Source organism: Puma concolor, chromosome C1, assembly GCF_028749965.1.
Source record: "Puma concolor isolate L17-30 chromosome C1, mPumCon1.1.hap2, whole genome shotgun sequence".
Classification (NCBI taxonomy): Eukaryota; Metazoa; Chordata; class Mammalia; order Carnivora; family Felidae; genus Puma; species Puma concolor.
In genome coordinates, this window is record NC_141674.1 from 216760632 (window position 1) to 216779821 (window position 19190).

The 19190-nt window shown below is 41.5% G+C and overlaps 1 protein-coding gene across 13 annotated transcripts in view; it reads right to left on the minus strand.

Annotated features, from left to right (window-relative positions):
• Positions 1–19190, minus strand: part of USP40 (ubiquitin specific peptidase 40) — an 89995-nt gene that overhangs the window by 68924 nt on the left and 1881 nt on the right. For 10 of the 13 annotated variants that reach the window (XR_015255641.1, XR_015255642.1, XM_086719981.1 and 7 more), the window contains 6 exons: positions 16502–16569; positions 14743–14856; positions 11894–12058; positions 9864–10010; positions 7703–7846; positions 5718–5846 (listed from right to left, as the gene is read on the minus strand). Coding sequence is in view for 11 of the 13 variants with exons in the window: in XM_086719981.1 (XP_086576107.1) it covers positions 5718–5846; positions 7703–7846; positions 9864–10010; positions 11894–12058; positions 14743–14856; positions 16502–16569 (767 nt within the window). In the remaining 2 variants the exon portion in view is untranslated. Of the gene's footprint in view, positions 1–5717; positions 5847–7702; positions 7847–9863; positions 10011–11893; positions 12059–13927; positions 14129–14734; positions 14857–16501; positions 16570–19190 lie in introns of those variants that run through there. The other 3 variants (XM_086719979.1, XM_086719980.1, XM_086719984.1) reach the window with 3 other exon arrangements.

Here is a 19190-nt window from a genome sequence, read left to right on the forward strand (position 1 = left end):
ACAGGACTGTCCCCACTTCAGACAACAGCCACAAATGGGGTCCTGAGCAGGGTCCAGGCCACCTGTGCTTTTGCCTGGCTGATTACAAATTCTAGGGTTCCTACAACCCCCACTTCAGGTTTGAGAATTTCCTGGAATAGCTCACAGAACTCAGGAACTTGTACACCCTGTGGACAGGGTGAGGTCAGGAAGGGTCCTGAGTACAGCAGGAACCTCTGTCCCTGTAGAGTTGGGGTGGGCACCCTCCCTGCACATGGATGTGTTCACCAGCCCACAAGCTCCCTTAGTCTCCTTGCTTCAGAATTTTAATCAAAGTTTCAGTATGCAGGCATTACCGATGGGACTGAGTTCAATCACCAGCCCCTCCCCAGGTCAGGGACTGGGGCTAAAAACACCAACCCTCTAAGCATGTGGTTGGTTCTGCTGCTGATCAGCCCTCATTTCGAAGGTATCTAGGTTCCCACCAAGAGTCACCCCATTAGCATGAACTCGGATGTGGTTGAAAGGGGTTCATTATGAATAACAAAAGACAAGCCTACACTCAGGAAATTTCAAGCTCTATTCCAGGAACCTGGGGCAAAGACAGAATATAAATATGTATATTTTAATTATACCACATAGACAGACTTCAGCAAAATGCTAGAAACCTGAAAAGAGCCACCCTCTCGGTATAAACATGGCCTAGAAAAATCCACCCCACAATAAAAAACAATGAGAAACTTGCTTTTACTTTGATACTAGATGAAGGCAGAAAAACACCTCCTCTAAATTTATAATCACAAGTCCCCACTTGGGTTTGTGGCCCACATGGTATGGCTCCAAAACCACTAGGTCAAAGTTAAGGGTTGGAAGGGACCCTAGGCATGTGGTAGAGACAAAAACTTATCTTTCTCAGAGGAAGGCACTTTCAACCTAGCTCATGAATTACTCCAGTAAATCATGTTCTTAAAAAAACCACCAATCAAGCAAGACTACAGTCTAAAATAACAAAATCCCAAGGAAATAGAAGCAGTAGATATCCAAGCAGACCTACAAAGTCTTCAGATACTGCAATTATTAGAATAAAATAATATGTTTAAAGACATGACTAAAGAATAAGAGGTTTAAAAATGGTAGAAGAGGAAAGGCAGGCCAGCACTGCCCCTACGTGTCTCGCTGGTGTGGGTAACCGACAGGCTAGGCCCAGTCCTCCTCCACTCTGCCAGTGTCCAACCTTGGCCTTGTCCGGACAGTAGGAACTAGCCCTGGGCTGCCTACTGGGAGTTGTTGTGAAGGCTTCTCTGACCCCTTTCTTCAAATGTGCAAGGTAATATTCAAAGTGATGTCAACAACCATCAATGAAGCAAAAGGTCTCTCCGGAAGCAAAAAGCAGGGGCACCTGGGTGGCTCAGTCAGTTAAGCATTTGACTTTTGATTTTGGCTCAGGTCATTATCTCACGGGTTGTGGGTTTGAGTCCTATGTTGGGCTCAGCGCTACCAGCACAGAGCCTGCTTAGGATTCTCTGTCTCTAACCTTCCCCTCCTCTCTCTCAAAATAAACAGGGGGGAAAAAAAAAGGAAGCAGAAAGCAAAGATCAGGCTCCTTTTTACAACCAGATCTAGAGTCACACTTTGCAGTTAATGGCCTCCATACTAGAAGAAAAGGGATCATCTTCTAGATACACTAGGAGACTAAAATGTTGCCTTTATTATACTATATCATATAATACATAATTATTGTTTTTTAAAGTAAACTCTACCCCCAACGTGGGGCTTGAACTTACAACCCTAAGATCAAGAGTCCCATGCTCTACCAACTGAGCCAGGCAGGCACCCCTGGAAAGCTGACTTTAAACTCATGAAAATTATGTCAGATTGGTCATGAAAGTTATTCCTTTGCAGACAGCAGCTACTAAAGAACTCCATGAACGCAGAGAACGGCTCCTTGAAAGGAAGAAGAAATTGCCAAACTATAAGCAGAAAGGACATGTAGCTATGATTAGAATATTTGGAATCCTATGTCTCTAGGCACAAGCAATCTCTCAGCATAATAGCAATACAAAGATAAGCAGTGTGCAGATGTACGTATTGAGGTTGAAATTTTTAAAGCATTAATCATTATTTGAACATCACAAAGCTCTGGATGAAAAAACTAGTGATTCTGAAAGAACAAAGGAAAAAATTTAACAAACGGGATGCTTCATAGAAGGCATGAATAGTAAAATATACCAAGCACAAAGGGAAGCATTCTGATTGTTCTTTAAGCCCCAAGAAAGACCTTGCTAAAGTCACAAAGCGTCAAGCATAGAGAGGCAGTGCAGAGAGCAAAACCAAACGAAAGAATGCCTGTCTCTCTTCCCCAGTCACATAACAGAACCAGGAGAAGAGCCCAATGATGCTAGAAAAGAGCTAATTAACTCTGAGGAAATGAACACAAAAGGGCAGGGATATCCAGGGAAGCACAACCCAAAACGAAGACACGGAAGACAGAATCAATGCTTGAGACACACTACCTCAGCACTGCAGGAGTCCACCTCTGTGTGTGACCTCCACGATAAACCTGAAAATGAAACTGCAAAAGAACAAAGACTGATGATAAATCTCATCAACTATAAAAGTGCCGGAAATCAGACAGCGGCTGAAGAAAATCTGCTGTGGGTATTGAGGGGAGCGGAGACACGCTCCCTGCCCTGGCATCTGACCGGTGCAGAAAGTGGGAGTGCTCTCTCGGACTGAAGAGACAGGGCAACACTGGAAAACAAGGTTACACAGACGAGGGCAGAGCTGGAAAAAAGAAGTCAAGACCACGGCGGGCAAGGCAAAGAGAAAAAAAATAAATGAACAACCGGTATTTATTGGATCTGTCCTCAAGCTTGTATCAGAAACTAAGAAAAACCTTCACCATCATCTTTTAGAGAGAAGGGAACTGAGCTAATTTAATTGTCTGAACAGGGTGGAGGGAGAACGGCTGCTTAGAGAACCAGAGGTCTCTGCTACGGGACCCCGGACACTAAAGACAGCAGCATGAAGAAGGCAGTACGATAAGAACCAGCGCAAACTAAGTACAGACACACTGAGGGCTGAATCAGAGCAGATGAGGGCGGAAGAACTTCCCTTCACCTGACTGGGAATGTGCCCAACACCTAACGTCTTGGCAGACGTGGCACAAGCACCCGAGAGTGATGCTTCCGTGGCGCTCTCGGCCCAGAACAAAATGGAAGGTAACAGACTGGAAAGGGGGACACAAACCAGTCCTTCTCCAAACATGTCTGCAATATAAGAGGCGTTTAGCGAGATGGTTGGTTGTAAAAATCAATAAACTAATGGTAATTGCGTTTCGTACGCTAGCCACAATAGTCCAAGAAATACAAAGCACGGCCACAGCCCCACAGAACATCTTCTTGGTGGAACAGCTTGACTTTTTAAACATCCAAATGCTTTTTAATATCCAAGTACAACTGACAGAGCATCAGAAATGCAGACAGGTGCTCTGGGAAGCAAACACCAACAGGTAGAACGTGCATCTGCAACACTGCCGGCACCAAGAGAAGCGATACTACTGCGTGTGGCCAACTATTCACGAACAACCCCAATTGTCTGATCGTCAGGAAGCTGTCGTAAGCATCCTATTCCTACCGTGATGGCTTGTAACTTACATATTGACATTTCACTGTGTTCTAGTTACACGTTAGAAAGCTGGCCAAGAGACTGGGGTTGGTGTGTTACATCTTACGACTTTTCCCACTGCAATTAATTGGAACTAAGACTTCAGTTAGTGCTTTCCTTCAGAACATCTTAAGAAAATTACAAAGCTTTTTTATAAGAAGCTCTAAAATATGAAAACATCTATCTGGTTTACATATCTAGATTCAAAACTCTACCACTTCTGAGAAGGTGTGTACGTGTGTGAGAATACTGACAAGCTGGTTCTAGGAATGTCTGCAGAAGAGTAAAAGGCCAAAACAGTAACAATACTCCTGAAGAATAACAACATACAGGGAGACTTGCCTGGATCACGACTTAATGATAATGCTACAGAAATTAACAACGTGGTATCTGCCTACCAATAGAAGAAAGAGCTATGAACACAATAGATGCCCAAATGGACTCATATGCAAATAACTGACAGAACAAAACTGGCACTAGGGATTGGTGGGGAAAGAATGGATTATTCAATAAATGGGAATGGGCAACCAGATACCTAAATGGGGAGAAAAGTCACACACCATTCACAGGAAACCATTCTGGGAAGACTGAGAAGTTTTATTTAAGTTTTTTAATGTTTATTTTTGAGAGAGAGAGAGAGACAGAGCGTGAGCAGGGAGGGGCAGAAAGAGAGGGAGACACAGAATCCAAAGCAGGGTCCAGGCTCTGAGCTGTCAGCACAGAGCCTGATGCGGGGCTCAAACTCACGAACTGTGAGATCATGAGCTGAGCCGAAGTCGATGCTTAACTGACTGAGCCACCCAAGCGCCACAAGACTGAGAAGTTTTAAATATATAAGGCAAAACTATAAAACTTTCAGAAGACAATACAAGAAGAAAATCCTTATCATCTTTGGTTGGTGCCACGGAAGACAGAGAAGCCGAGGAACAGTTACCAATTAAAGGAGACTTAAGAGATGTGCTTACTAAGTATAACGTGGGACCTGCACTCGACACTAGAGTGGGGAAGAAATGCTGTAAAGGATCTGGAAGAGACAACTCGTAGAATCTGAATATAAACTCTTTATTAGAGAGTAGAAATGTTTCAATGTTAAAGTTTCTGATTGTGATCTATGCTTGTGTAAGGGAACATCCTTGTTCTCAGGAGATAAATACTCAAGTATTTAGGAGTAAAGGGGCCGAATGTCTTCAGCTTAATTTCAAATGGTTCAGCACTCCTAAGATGTTAGCTGCATGTTTGCACAAATTTGGCAAATTGCTGTTGTTTTTAAAATGTTTGTTTATTTTTGAAAAAGAGGGAGAGAGAAAGGCCAGATGGGGAGCGGCGGGGAGGGAGGAAGGGCAGAGAGAGAGAGGGAGACAGAGAATCTCAAGCAAGTTCCACAGTCAGCGCAGACCCCGACGCATGGCTTGATCTCACGAACTGCGAGATCGTGTCCTGAGCTGAAATCAGGAGTCAGGTTAACCGACTGAGCCACCCAAGTGCTCCATTGTTGTTTTTTAAAGTTTAAGTAATTTCTTTCTTTCTTTTAATTAGTTTTATTTCTGAGAGGCAGAGAGAGACAGAGCACGAGTGAGGGAGGGGCAGAGAGAGAGAGGGAGACACAGAATTTGAAGCAGGATCCAGGCTCCAAGCTGTCAGCACAGAGCCCGATGCGGGGCTCGAACTCAGAAACTGTGAGATCATGACCTAAGCTTCAGTCAGACGCTCAACCGACTGAGCCACCCAGGCGTCCCTCTTTAAGTAATTTCTACCCTCAATGTGGGGATCTTGAGATCAAGAGCCACGTGCGCTTCCGACTGAGCCAGTCGGGTGCCCCAAATTTGGTGAATTGTTAACAATTAAAGAATCCAGGTGAAGAGTATATAGAAAGTGTTTGTACTATGCTAGTTTTTCTTCTGTATGAAACGTTTTAGAAATAAAAATTTAAAAGTTCTTACTATTAACTTTGCTTCCCTATAAAAATTTTCTAGGGTAAATACATATAATAAATGGCAAAAGGTCATTTTCACCAAAACAGTAAGACCAAAAAAGGGAAAAAGTGCAAAGATACTTCTAATTTCTATGCTTACTTGAAATTGCCAGTTTCCCAAATGATCAACATCTTTAACATACACGTGATAATGTCCTCCATAGCAACCACCTTGGTGGATAATAACCGAAAAGAGGTCATAAACATACTCCAAGTCATCCAATTCACTCTATAAGAGAAAAAAGCATAAACATTGATAGTTTACTTGAAAGGTGCCAATTATCTGAGAAACTTATTTACTTGGAAAGTAACTAGTATTTCTGGTTCAGGCAAAAGATGAGAGATACAAACAGATGCAAAGTGATAATTTTTTTCATTAATATAGAAATCGAAAAGTAAAATTATGGTCAATTTCCTAGCTAAGTGCTCAATGTTTTACCTATTTCACTTCTGTTATTTCAAAGTATGTTAAAATAATGTGACAAACTACTTTTTTATTTTTTTTTATTTTTTTTTTTTTCCAACGTTTATTTATTTTTGGGACAGAGAGAGACAGAGCATGAACGGGGGAGGGGCAGAGAGAGAGGGAGACACAGAATCGGAAACAGGCTCCAGGCTCCGAGCCATCAGCCCAGAGCCCGACGCGGGGCTCGAACTCCCGGACCGCGAGATCGTGACCTGGCTGAAGTCGGACGCTTAACCGACTGCGCCACCCAGGCGCCCCAGTGACAAACTACTTTTTTAAAAAGGGCCTAAAGTTTTTCTATAGGAGACAGTGGCTGTTAACTAAACCTGTGGTGGCCATCATTTCGCAATATACGTAAATCAAAACTTATCATGCTATACACCTTCAACTTACAGAGTGATGTCTATCAATTATTTCTCAGTAAAACTGGAAAATAAAAAAAGAATTAACTCAATTATCCTGTTTTATTCAGGCAGTAAATGGAGGGGGACAAGTATATTAACTTATGCTGGAAAAACTGTTCATTCCGTATGTCCCAATAAAATAAAACCCAAAAAGCTCAGAAATTAGGCTTGAAGTAGAGGAAGGCCCATCTGAATTTAAGAATAAATGAAATATTACTTTTATACGCAGAAATTCAGTAGTTAATTAATAAATGTCCTGGTCTTAATGAACATATAAATAATGGTTTGTAAATAAGAAACACAGCAGTCTCGTGGCTCTGATGTTGGCATGTATAGTGATTATATAGACAATAGTTTAAAATGGCTTATAAAGTAGGTTGCTTGTAATAATTTGTTTTCAAATTACGTGTCTCAAGGATTATCAACTCTAGCGAAGTTCCCATTACCTGTTCACTTTCTACATGTGTAATTCATTACTGCATCTCATGTAAACTAAATCCAAATAGCAAAGTACAAATTAATGGTAATCTCTCCTAATGTAGGGTCATTTCTTTTTTTTTTTTTTTCAACGTTTATTTATTTTTGGGACAGAGAGAGACAGAGCATGAACGGGGGAGGGTCAGAGAGAGAGGGAGACACAGAATCGGAAACAGGCTCCAGGCTCTGAGCCATCAGCCCAGAGCCTGACGCGGGGCTCGAACTCACGGAGCGCGAGATCGTGACCTGGCTGAAGTCGGACGCTTAACCGACTGCGCCACCCAGGCGCCCCTGTAGGGTCATTTCTAATTTTGTTCTTAAATTTTCCTTTCAAAGATCTTCCAAGGAGAGTTTAATAAAAAGAACTGAGAACAAACCATACTTCAGAAATTCAAAAGGACTGTAATAAACCAGTGGTTCTCAGCTGGGGCTGATTTTACCAACCCCCCTCCCCCCAGGAGACAAGGACATTTGGCAAGGTCTGAAGACATTTTTGTCACTACTAGGGGTGGGGTGGGAGGGTGGGATGCTACTGTCATCTAGTGGGTAGAGGCCAGGGATGCGGCTTAAAATCCTACAATGCATGGGACATAGACCTCACAACAAAGAATGACCCAACTCAAAATGTTAACAGAGCCAGGTGGAAAGATTCTGCAGTAAGTCAACTGAAAACCAGGCCGATAAAGATTAAATCCTGACAGGGTAAAAGAAAAAATTTCAAAATAAAAGAGTTCAAACCTGTTCACAAAAAGGCTTGAGATTGATCCGGAGAGGGAACGTGTAACAGCTAGTTTCCTTGTATCGTTCATGCTTCACAAAATCAAAATTAAATCTTAACAATGAAACAGTAAGAAAGGGAGGCAGCTTACGTAATTTGGCCGACTGTTAAAAGAAAAAGTTTTACAGTTTTTTAGAAAGCAGAGTTATAGAAAAGAATATGTAAGATATCTTAAGATCTGAAAAGGCAACCCATGATGCAGTTTTAAGAGAAATAATGTCCTTAAATCACATAAATTCATCACCTTGGATTCAATTCAGCTGACATGAACTCATCAATTTCATGGGACCAAAGGTGATTTATCACTTACTTATGTTTACAACTAAAAAGTTACAACCCGAGTTCATGTTTTTAGCGCGGATATCCCAAAATCAAAGCTGTCCAACAAACATGTTGTAACTGGTGCTCCCCACTCTAACAGTGCTCCCTCCCTGCATGAGCCCTGGCATTTCACCTTCCTCCTTTGCCCAGGACAAAGGACCCAATGATTGGGGTTTTATAACGAATGCCCTTTAAAGCAGATAAAAAAATATTTTTGTTTCCTTGTTTTAAGACAAAGCACTAAATGAAGCTGCTTTTTATTTAAAAGTCATCAGCTTCCCCCCAGTGTCTTAGCTCTAATGGTATGCTGGCTAGGGGGTGGCAAAAAAACCTTCTCATCTGTTAAATCATCGTTAATGGTATTATCATCCTTACATACAAATATCTAACGTTCTTAAAAATATATTTAAGACAATTCCACAAATTGGGGGTTAAAAAAAAGTTAAGTGAGAAAATGGCAACATGACATGGCAGATTTTCCAAGAAGTTAAAAAAAAAAAATACACCTAAAAAACCCGAGTATCTCATTACAACAAGGCTGAGAAAAGTGTGCTCAGAATAAGGAAATCTACATTAATTTAGGTAGCACGACCAAACTGAAATTTAAGATGCAATTTAAAAAATATCAAGATCAAAAAATTTCCATTGAAAAAAAATTAAACCAATGACATACCACTGACATACAAGAACCGCTTTTGTTGAGCTCAGGGTTCTTGTTTTACTAATGTGCTAATTAAGTTCAACCAAAACAAAGAACGTGTTTACGTATCTTTCCGAGACCTTTCATCCTCTGAATTTTATATTTATTTTACTAGACTGTAGTTGTGATACCAAAGGTGAAATACCAAATAAATAAGCAAAACAATGAACCTCTCCGTGTGTCACAAAAAGGCAAAGGCTGGATGGAAATGCATACTAAAGAATGTTACATTCACACTGGTTTCAAATCCTATTGTGAAAAGCTACAGGCATGGTTTGTTTTTCGTTTTTTATTTGTTTTTTACATTCTCACCTACAACCTCCAGGAGCTAAATCAGTATTATGTTATCGAAATCAGTCCTCATTTTGTTGGAAAATTTAGTAACTGTCAGCTCTAGGGATGGACAGAATACCTGCAAAGACCCATCTGCGGTGGTGGCTCCTGAAGCCAGTGCTCAGTAACCACTGACCGGGCAGCCTATGGCATCATCTGGCAGCAGTGGCTTAGTCACTACGGCTTAGCCCTCCTGTCATCCCCACAGTGAGAAAGGAAGCACTCTGGCTGAGTATTTCCCTCCTCTGTGGGAGGAGGAAAGGGCTTATTCGATTTGCTAGAGTCAGGGAGGTGTTATCTGTCAATATCGTAAAATAACCGCATGTGCAGGAAATGAGGCCGTCTGTTGTCACAGCAGGAGGCAAAGAAAGAAAAGCGCAATGAGCTTTTTGGCAGAAACAAAAACACACCACCTTCTTCCTAGTGGGACTTTGCCAAAAGCAAGGATATGGGCAGTCTATTTAAAAAAAAAAAAAAAAAAAAAAAAAAAAAAGGTGTTTTTAAGAAATGCTGAGGTACAGATATATTTTTCTTGGGAGGGAAAGAAGTTGTGAGAACTGTTGGGTTGAAAACTTAAAAAAAATGCTTTACTGTAAAAAATTAAATACAGATCTGTGGAATGGAAAGGTGTTTTCACTCCTCGGTTGCAATTAGGGGCTTCCTGTGTATCCTCCAGACTGTCTCACACAAGTTGGCTTCACTTGACAAACCTTGGTGCTGCCGAGTGCGGAGGGGGCGCCCAAGAGAAGGCAGGTGTCTGTCTTTACCTTGGCTGCTTTAACCAGCCTGTCACAAGTCCCACAGTGGTACAGGTTGTCATAGTCAAAAACTTCCTCTTCTACATACATGTTCCAGAGTGCATCTTCCAAACCTGATACGTTTTTGACTGCTACTGTGAGATCTAAGAAGTCTTCCTGAAACACACATGAATGTCATATTGAAAGAAAACAATTTCACAGTGGTTCACAAACATATCACCAACTCCTACATATGTTGGGAATATGAGATAACTTTTCCCTAAAACACTGTACGTAGTATGAGGGGACAGATGGCCTGATTGGATACTGTGAAATTCATCACACAATATTACCCTAAATCAAATTGTAATTTGGCCTAAAATATGTCACGAACTAGTCTGTAAGTTCCCGGCAGCTACAGTGAAACTTACTTTAGTTGGAAATAAGCCACTGAACACACATCTGGACTGAGAAGCGTATGTGTTCAGTGCTTACGAGTTCTGTCTCGTCTCTAGGCTAGAATGGCACAGGCAGGGCTGGACCCTCTAATGTAAACCCCGCTTCTTCATCTTCTGCTAGGGCTGGTTTACGGGAGTTGTAAGAAAATTAATTATTTTGAGCCAGCATAAAAAGGTATTTTTTCTGAAACGAGGACAGTATTTTGCAAACAGCAGTCTGTCAAGTCTGCTGTAACTGCATTTCAATTGCAACTTACTTATAACTTCTAAACACGTGAAATCTGATCAGTTTCAATCATACATAGTTCTGTGGGTGTAACAGCATTGCCCTAAGGGATTATAGGACTGTAAAATGACAGTACTAACTAGCTCATGGTGGAAATCTAAAGGAATAGAAGCAACATTTATATGTAGTTTATAATATGTACCTATGAAAAGTTGATGTCTATAACTTATTAGGTGCCTTCATGTACATTATTCTTAAGATTATTTTGTGAATTATTACAGTGTAGTTAAGTCAATCATATGGTAATCCAAAGACACACAACGTCTTAATATTTCCAAATTAAGCTGACCAAATCCTCTATCAGCACAGGCAAAAAGGACCAAAAAGTTTTTTTTTACCCCAACTCTTTCATTAAAAAAAAAGGAAAAGAATATATACATATATCCAAAGAAGCAATTAATGCAACATTTAGAAAATGGCATTTAAGGTGCGCCTGGGTGGCGCAGTCGGTTAAGCGTCCGACTTCAGCCGGGTCACGATCTCGCGGTCCGGGAGTTTGAGCCCCGCGTCAGGCTCTGGGCTGATGGCTCAGAGCCTGGAGCCTGTTTCCGATTCTGTGTCTCCCTCTCTCTCTGCCCCTCCCCCGTTCATGCTCTGTCTCTCTCTGTCCCAAAAATGAATAAACGTTGAAAAAAAAAATAAAAAAAAAATGGCATTTAATATTTTACTCATACAGTCAAATACAGCAATTTTCTAGAACTCTTGCCATAATAAAAAGAGGCTATTAAGGGACAACTGTTCAGTGAGGCAATTATGTGCTGCATAAGATTTATAAAGCAAGCAGAGACATTATATTTACAGGAGCAAATTTCCAATATCTAATTTTCAAGTAGATTAAATGGACAACATAAGCTCACACATACAAATGAATTTTCTAAAGGACATTAATAAACTAAATCCAATATTTAATTATAGGTGTTTGTCAATGTAAACATTCTTTAGTATTCTCTATTTCTATCACTTCCTTAATTAACTTTTGTTACAATACTCCAACCAACCATGAAATTGGGTCTGCTCATGAGGCCACAGATCTCTACCTATAAACATTCCCCAAATCTATTTTCTAAAGATTAGAGTACTGAAGAAAAGATTAAAGCTACGTTTTAAGATATTTGCTTCTTTTAGTTTATATGAAGAAATCTGAATCATAAACTCAGGATTTAGGTGTAGTTGGAGTAAAAGAAAATAACTGATAAAGTTATTTCTAGTAACAAACGCTTTAATCCTCATGTGGTATTACAGATCACAGATTTAACTATGTGAATTATAATTTATGATATAACTTATTACTAAAACACTCTTGTATATATATTCACCTGCTTTTCACTGACATTCTTACATTCTTTACAAACAACCTGGTTAACAATGGTCCCGTGATACAGACGATTGATGAGGTCATGGCCGGAGGTCCCGACTAAAGAAGTTTCCAAAGCACTAAAGAGAATTCGATTCAGTTCTTGCACATCATGCTGCCTCATTTCCTATAAAACAGGTAACTTTTAAATGTGATTTTGTGCTTCAGGTTTTTAAAAACAGATTTTTAAAGTGGTATTAGTTACAAAACATAAGATTTATCTAGAAATCCGAAGTTAAGCCTTGATCAAATACAAGGATGACTGGGCTAAGCAAACGGAGAGCAGGTGAAGAGATCATCAGTTTTTACTTTCACTACAAAATGAAAACATGAACAGGTGTGTTCAGTGTGTACATATAACTCAACTCACTTGAAAACAGGAAAGTGCTTTCATTCTTGTGGGAAACCACACACACGGCCACACCACAGGAGAGGAGGGAGAACACAGCAGGCACAGAGCAGTGTCTAAGAGCCGGCAGCATATGCACAGCGAAATCTCCCTTACATCAGGGGATCCGAATTACCAGCATTTGAAAAGAACCAGAATTTACTGTTTGCACATGCAGACCAACTAACACAGCGCTGAGAAAAATTCTGAAGCAACTTGCTTCACTCCACCAGGGGTCATGCAGCTGCGTGTGAACACACCGAGCGCCTTAAGCACAAGTGATAATCCAGAGCCAAGGGGACGCCAACACTCAGAAGTGGAGCAGAGGAGGAAGAGCCGGGGCCGGGGGAGAGTCACAGGAAGCAGCAGAAGCTGGTGCTTTAAGGGGGGAGAGGGGGCAGGGAGTGCTCTCGAGAGCCTGCTCAGAACAGAGAAGTGTCTCCTGGAACTTGGCCCGTGGATGTCATGAGTGACTTGGACAAGAAGGTAGAAAGGAGGTAGAGGGACAAATGAAAGGTGCAGAAGTAGAGACCATGAGGGAGTGAAAAGAAGCTGATAAAGTGGATGAAAGCTGGAGTAAGACGTGGGCTTCAGGATCTTTTTTCTTGAGTTTTTGAGATACTAGAGCATGTAAATTTCTCCAGTATCACTGGCTCTGAAGGGACCGTGTGGAAGTTTGCAGGCTCTGTTTCTGAATAATTCTGAGGCTGCAAAAGGTGCCTCAGAGTCCCTCTCTACCAGTCCTAGAGGGTTTCCTGAGAGGTTTTATTTAGAAAGTAATAAATAATAAGGTTTTCACTGCTTTAAGAGTATGAAATCAGCAACTCAGTGGCAGCTCATGATCTAAAAGGAAAATCCATCAGCAGATGACTAGACTGAAACATAGCGTGGCATATCCCTCTTGTACAATATTACTTGGCAATAAAAATGGATGAAGTGCTGATGTGAACAACACAAACGAAACTGAAGACATGATCTAAGTGAAAGAAGCTAGTTACAAAGGATCACATATTGTATGACTCCCTTTCTGTGAAATGTCTAGAACAGGCAAATCCATAAGGGTAGAAAGTAGATGAGTGGTTGCCAGGGTCTGGGGGGAGAGTGTCTGCTAATGGGTATGGGGTTTCTTTTTGGGGTGGTGAAAACGTTCTAAAGCTGACTGCAGTGATGGTTGTACAAGTCTGTGAACATACTGAACAGCTGCTGACTTGTACCCTTATGAGTGAATTTTATGGCATGTGAATTATAGCTCAACGAAGTGGTCATTTTTAAATGTTTTTATAATTTTTATTTTTTTAAGTTTATTCATTTATTTTGAGAGAGAGCAAGCATAAGCGGGAGAGGGCAGAGAGAGAGGGAGAGAAGTCCCAAGCAGGGTCTGCAACTGTCAGCACAGAGCCCGATGTGAGGCTCGAACTCGCGAACTGAGAGATCATGACCTGAGCCAAAACCAAGAGTAGGACACTTAACTGACTGAGCCACCCGGGCGTCCCGCAAAGCTGTCATTTTTAAAACAAGGAAAGAAGAAGGACTTGACCCTAAGCGCCTGCTCTAACCCAGAGACTTAACTGTGTAATACCCCACTTCACTTCAAAACCCAAGCCGTACCTCTTCAACCTCACAGCATCATCTGGTTTAGGAGTTGCTCGTCATTAGAAGACCACAGTTCGAAGTTTATTTTTGAAGGCAATGTTACATTTTTCTGGTCATTGCCTCTTTAAATTCTGCAATAGTCTCCCACAGCTGTCTCTTGTAAGAATACATCTACTCCGTTAAAAAAATCACAGCTCATCAATATCGACAACAAGCACCTTTACTCGCTGCTGACATGTTTAGTGTTTGCATGTAGTGAAGTACCCTTTAGACTCCAACAGAAAACGAGAGAACATGCACACACAGTAGGATATGGGAAGAAAATGAGGAGTCAGGAGGGAAGCAGGACAGAAAAATGAAAAGACCAGCTAAGAATGTTTTCACCATTTTCCTTGAAGCAAATGTTCCAATGAGAATACCCAGATTCAAACACAAAGGCATGCCATCAAGGCAGACAGAATTGTTGTCGGCCACTTTTTAAGCTGGTTAGCAATTTGTTATGTTACATAAATGAGAATTTCCATGTAATAGACACCATGATCTCAACTAGACTATATAAAGGACAGGGACTGTACAAGTCTCCCTGTGTCCTCTGCCTGTGTCCACAACCCTCTCTCCGAAGCCAAATCACACCCATTCATAAAATCTCGCATAGAGCAAGTGTCTAGAAATAGATTTCTGGCTTGTAATTATTGAACGTGAAAAGCAAATATTTCATCTATTTCTTGAGACCCTAAGACAAAATGAAAGGAAGTCAGATACTGTTATTAAACCAACATTTACTCTTTATTGCTGATAACTCTGTTCCTTGGAGAAGCTGACCTTCGTACCTCATCGCTGGTCCACCCGAAGCTGTCAGTGAGGTCCGTGGTGGACGCTGCATCCTGGTCTAAGAGCAGAAGCTGAGCAAACATCCGCTGTAACTGTAAAGGGATGATTCGAACCTGAAAGAGAAGCAAATGAGGTCTGCATCTCTAAATGAGGTCCTTTTTTTTTTTTTAATTTTTTTTTCAACGTTTTTTATTTATTTTTGGGACAGAGAGAGACAGAGCATGAATGGGGGAGGGGCAGAGAGAGAGGGAGACACAGAATCGGAAACAGGCTCCAGGCTCCGAGCCATCAGCCCAGAGCCCGATGCGGGGCTCGAACTCACGGACCGTGAGATCGTGACCTGGCTGAAGTCGGACGCTTAACCGACTGCGCCACCCAGGCGCCCCTAAATGAGGTCCTTTCAGTGTCGTTGGGGGCAGGGAGCTTTAAAGGAACTGCAAACCAGTTTTCTCCTTTCTCCTAGTCCATTCACTTCAACCAGGAGGAAGTTTATAACTATTACACGGGGTGAACTAAGATTCACTTTTTTATTAAGATTCTAATTCAATCCAAAAAGCTTTAGCTATCTGGAGTTTTCTACCTCGACACGGTACACGATCATTACTAACACCCAAATAGTTCTAAGAAACCACCCGATTACTGACAGCAGTTTCAGTCTCTACTAGTTCACTCCCTCTCTAAAATCTCTCAGAGACACACTCCCCAGGAGGAATTTTCCAGTCACGATTTTCACTCACTCTGGAGTCCGGACACCTCACAGGGCTGGCTGCACCCACCTCACCTGCTTCCTGCTTTATCTGGTGTGGGGCGGGTTAGGGCAGGCAGAGAATGTTGCTCAGAGCCTCGTGGGCAGACTGGACTTAAGTATCTAAAGTGAGAGTAAGACTTCACTTACTTTAGACACCTTTATGGCAATCTGACATCATTGCCGCCACATTTTTATTACATGTTACAAAGTATGACGTGCAGGAGATGGGGAAGAAAAGGAAATAGGTAAAAACTGCCTCTTCGCAACACAAGTGGTCTCAGAAGAACTGGGCTGGATCACAGAAGACTACTATTACGAAGTGCAGATGTTAGCCTGAAAGCAATAAACTTCTGAATGGTGTTTAGGCAAGGAGGGACACGATTAGAAATGCACTTTTAATAAACCAATTCCTCACGTGGTTTATTTCCAGACTACTAAATTAAAACAGCACCAGTGTCTAAGTTTTGTTGTTGTTACATATGTATTAGGTAGATTTTTTGGTAGGCTAGTATGGGTCATTTGCGAATATCTTCTTGATCAGGTTGTGTCTGTAAAGCCGCTCCAGCACTATATTTGGAGAAATAATTCTTTTTAGGGAGGAAGATTCCCTTACCAGTACGGTGTATGAGCCAAATCACTTTTCTGAAAATAAAGATTAATATTCAGTAATTAATAAAATTATGGATTTCTATGAGCAAAGAACTTAATTCCTTACTCAGAAAAACATTTCCTCAGGGGTGCCTGGGTGGCTCAGTCGGTTGAGCCTCCGACTTTGGCTCAGGTCGTGATCTCATGGTTGACGAGTTCGAGCCCTGCGTCAGGCTCTGTACTGACAGCTCAGAGCCTGGAGCCTGCTTTGGATTCTATGTCTCCCTCTCTCTCTGCCCCTCCCCCTGCTCATGCTCTGTCTCTGTCCCAAAAATAAATATAAACATTAAAAAAAAAATTTCCTCAATACTCCAAAAAAAAAAAAAACCCACAAAAACACCTGTAAATCACAGATTTAATACCTTTGCGTCAGGTTTATCCTTATTCTCGAATGAACCAAGCTCTTCTGGGCCAAGGGAAAATAAGGCTTCTAAACAAAAAGGTAGAATCAGTGATAGAGAAACGTCATTATTTCATTTTAGAAAACTGTTTTAGAAAGCCAAAGCCTCCAGTAAATAAAATCAGTTAGAGATTCTGAAGTATGATTGTGGCAATGTTTATACTGTGACTCCATACATTTTATTTCCTGATAACATTACTTTTAACCACTGACTCTATAAAGTGACATGCTAAGGTTTCATTAGGGAAGATCTACACAAGGAAAACGATGCTTATGAAAGTACAAACAGTAATATCAGAAATCTTTGAGGGTTTTCTATTGCCTGTGGCAGTGGGTCCCAAAAGCCACATGAGGAAACATACAATATATAAAAGTATCACATGTTCATTTACAAGCCACATGTGAGGCTTTCAACCATCTTTGAAGAGAAAGACCACCTTGATCTCTGAGATCACACCCTTCATTTTTAGTATAACGATGTCTTTTCTGTGTTAAGGGTAGTAACAGATGGTAGTGACCTTACCTGGAGTGCTAGTCTCCACAACTGTTTTATACTCCCAAGTCTAGGCATGTCGCTCAATGGGGCATATCTGAATCTTATGGGAAGTCTACATTCAAACCACATGGGAACCCCTACTAGGACACTTTGATCTACTCCAGGTAGAGAATGGATGGGATGGGTATGGTTTCCCTCTGCAGACCACTGCTGCCCAGGTGATCACTATTACGAATGCTACATTCCTTCTGAGCTCCAGGCAGGAAATGGGAAGAAATGAGCTACAAACCTAAAGGTTAAAGCATAAAACCATACAAGGACTTTTACGATCATTTCCCACTACTCTCCGTCACCCTGAACCAGTACAGCGGAAACCAATCCAGCCCTACTCAAGATACTGTGCCAGAAGGTTCCAAAATTATTCTCCCCTCAGTACTCTGCCAATTCCTACCCCTTCTAAAACTGTATCTCCTCTTCAGTAGGCATCAGGATCCATGCTAAGCCGTATAAGGAATGCACAGTCCACACCAAGATATGTGCTTGGCCAGTGACCTCCTTTGCTGAGAATAAGATGGCCTGGGCTCTTGCTCAGTGGCCATCTCCATTCAGCCCTATCTTTGCTCAGGTGCCCTCTCTATGACCTGGATTGCCTGCCCACCAATCACCTTCCTCAGTCTCTTTTCAAGGCTACTTTTCTACTGCAACTGTATTAAAGTTTGAGAGACTTTTAATCTCCTAGGAATCTGCTGAAATTTATGCTGAAAATCTCTAATGGTGGAATAACTGCATACATTAGGGAGATATGTTTACGAAGAAGATGGAGTCGAGGACAAATGGCTCCACTCTGAAATCCCACATGCAGTTTCATCCATTAGAATGGCCCTGGGAAGGGGATGATGGTAAATATTTACTAAATCTCTGGAGGCAGGAAGTCTTTCCAAGCTAAGAAGCAACAGAAAATGTCAAAAAATTTTGCTAAATTCGGTACTGATGGGAAGTGGGGGGATGAGATACTGGATACAGGATGAGCCAGGTTGTCTGTCCTCAGCATGAGGAGACACTGTGGAGAGCTGAGGCACAGTCATGCTCAGCTGTGTGGTTCAAGGCCCCAGTAGGGGCCACGTGAAGGTAATGTTCATATTGAAACCAAGAGACTAAGACCCTTGTGGAGGAAGCTAGTTTGCAGAGATGGGAATGGTACAAACATAAAGAGAAATACAGTGGCAAGAAATCAAGGGTCCAGTGAGGTCAGGCTGGCTCCCTGTAAGTGGTTTCAAGGAGATTCCCTTATATTCTTGTAGTAAACCCCCCCCTTTTTTTTAATTTTTTTTTCAACGTTTATTTATTTTTGGGACAGAGAGAGACAGAGCATGAACAGGGGAGGGGCAGAGAGAGAGGGAGACACAGAATCGGAAACAGGCTCCAGGCTCTGAGCCATCAGCCCAGAGCCTGACGCGGGGCTCGAACTCACGGACCGCGAGATCGTGACCTGGCTGAAGTCGGACGCTTAACCGACTGCGCCACCCAGGCGCCCCTAAACTCCCCTTTTAATTGACCTAATTGAGTGTGTTTCTGTTCCTTGCACATAGTCCCTTGTCTAACATCTTGGGTCTTTGGAATTTCCAGCTTTGAGAAAGGTAGTAAGAAAAAAGCATTATATATGTTAACATTACATCCCCGGCAGGATCTGGGATAAACAGTATCCATTAATTAAGGAGTTCACATTCCTGGAATAAATGTATGAATATCCACCCAAGTGAGACAGCTAAGACTATAAACAGCCTCACATGTGGTTGGGTTCTGAGGCTAAACAAGTTCAGACCAGGTTATTGGAATGTTCTGGATTTCAGAATTGCAGATAAACGTTTGTGGACTGTATAAATAATGGGACATCCCGTCCTTGCTCCAAAAGGCAGGATTTAATTGTTTTACATAACTTGAGTGTTTATTACTTTAGTGAAATTAAAATTTTTTTTAATTTTAAAAATACAAATAGCATAACAATAATGAAGGCTGGCACTCACGAGAAAATTGTCTTTATGTGGTATTTTAAATTATAGGAATCAGAAAAGCAATTCATCGCCTTATTTTTGTTACTAAAAACTACCGTGATCACAGAGAATATATTTAAGATAACGTAAGCTTCACATTTCTC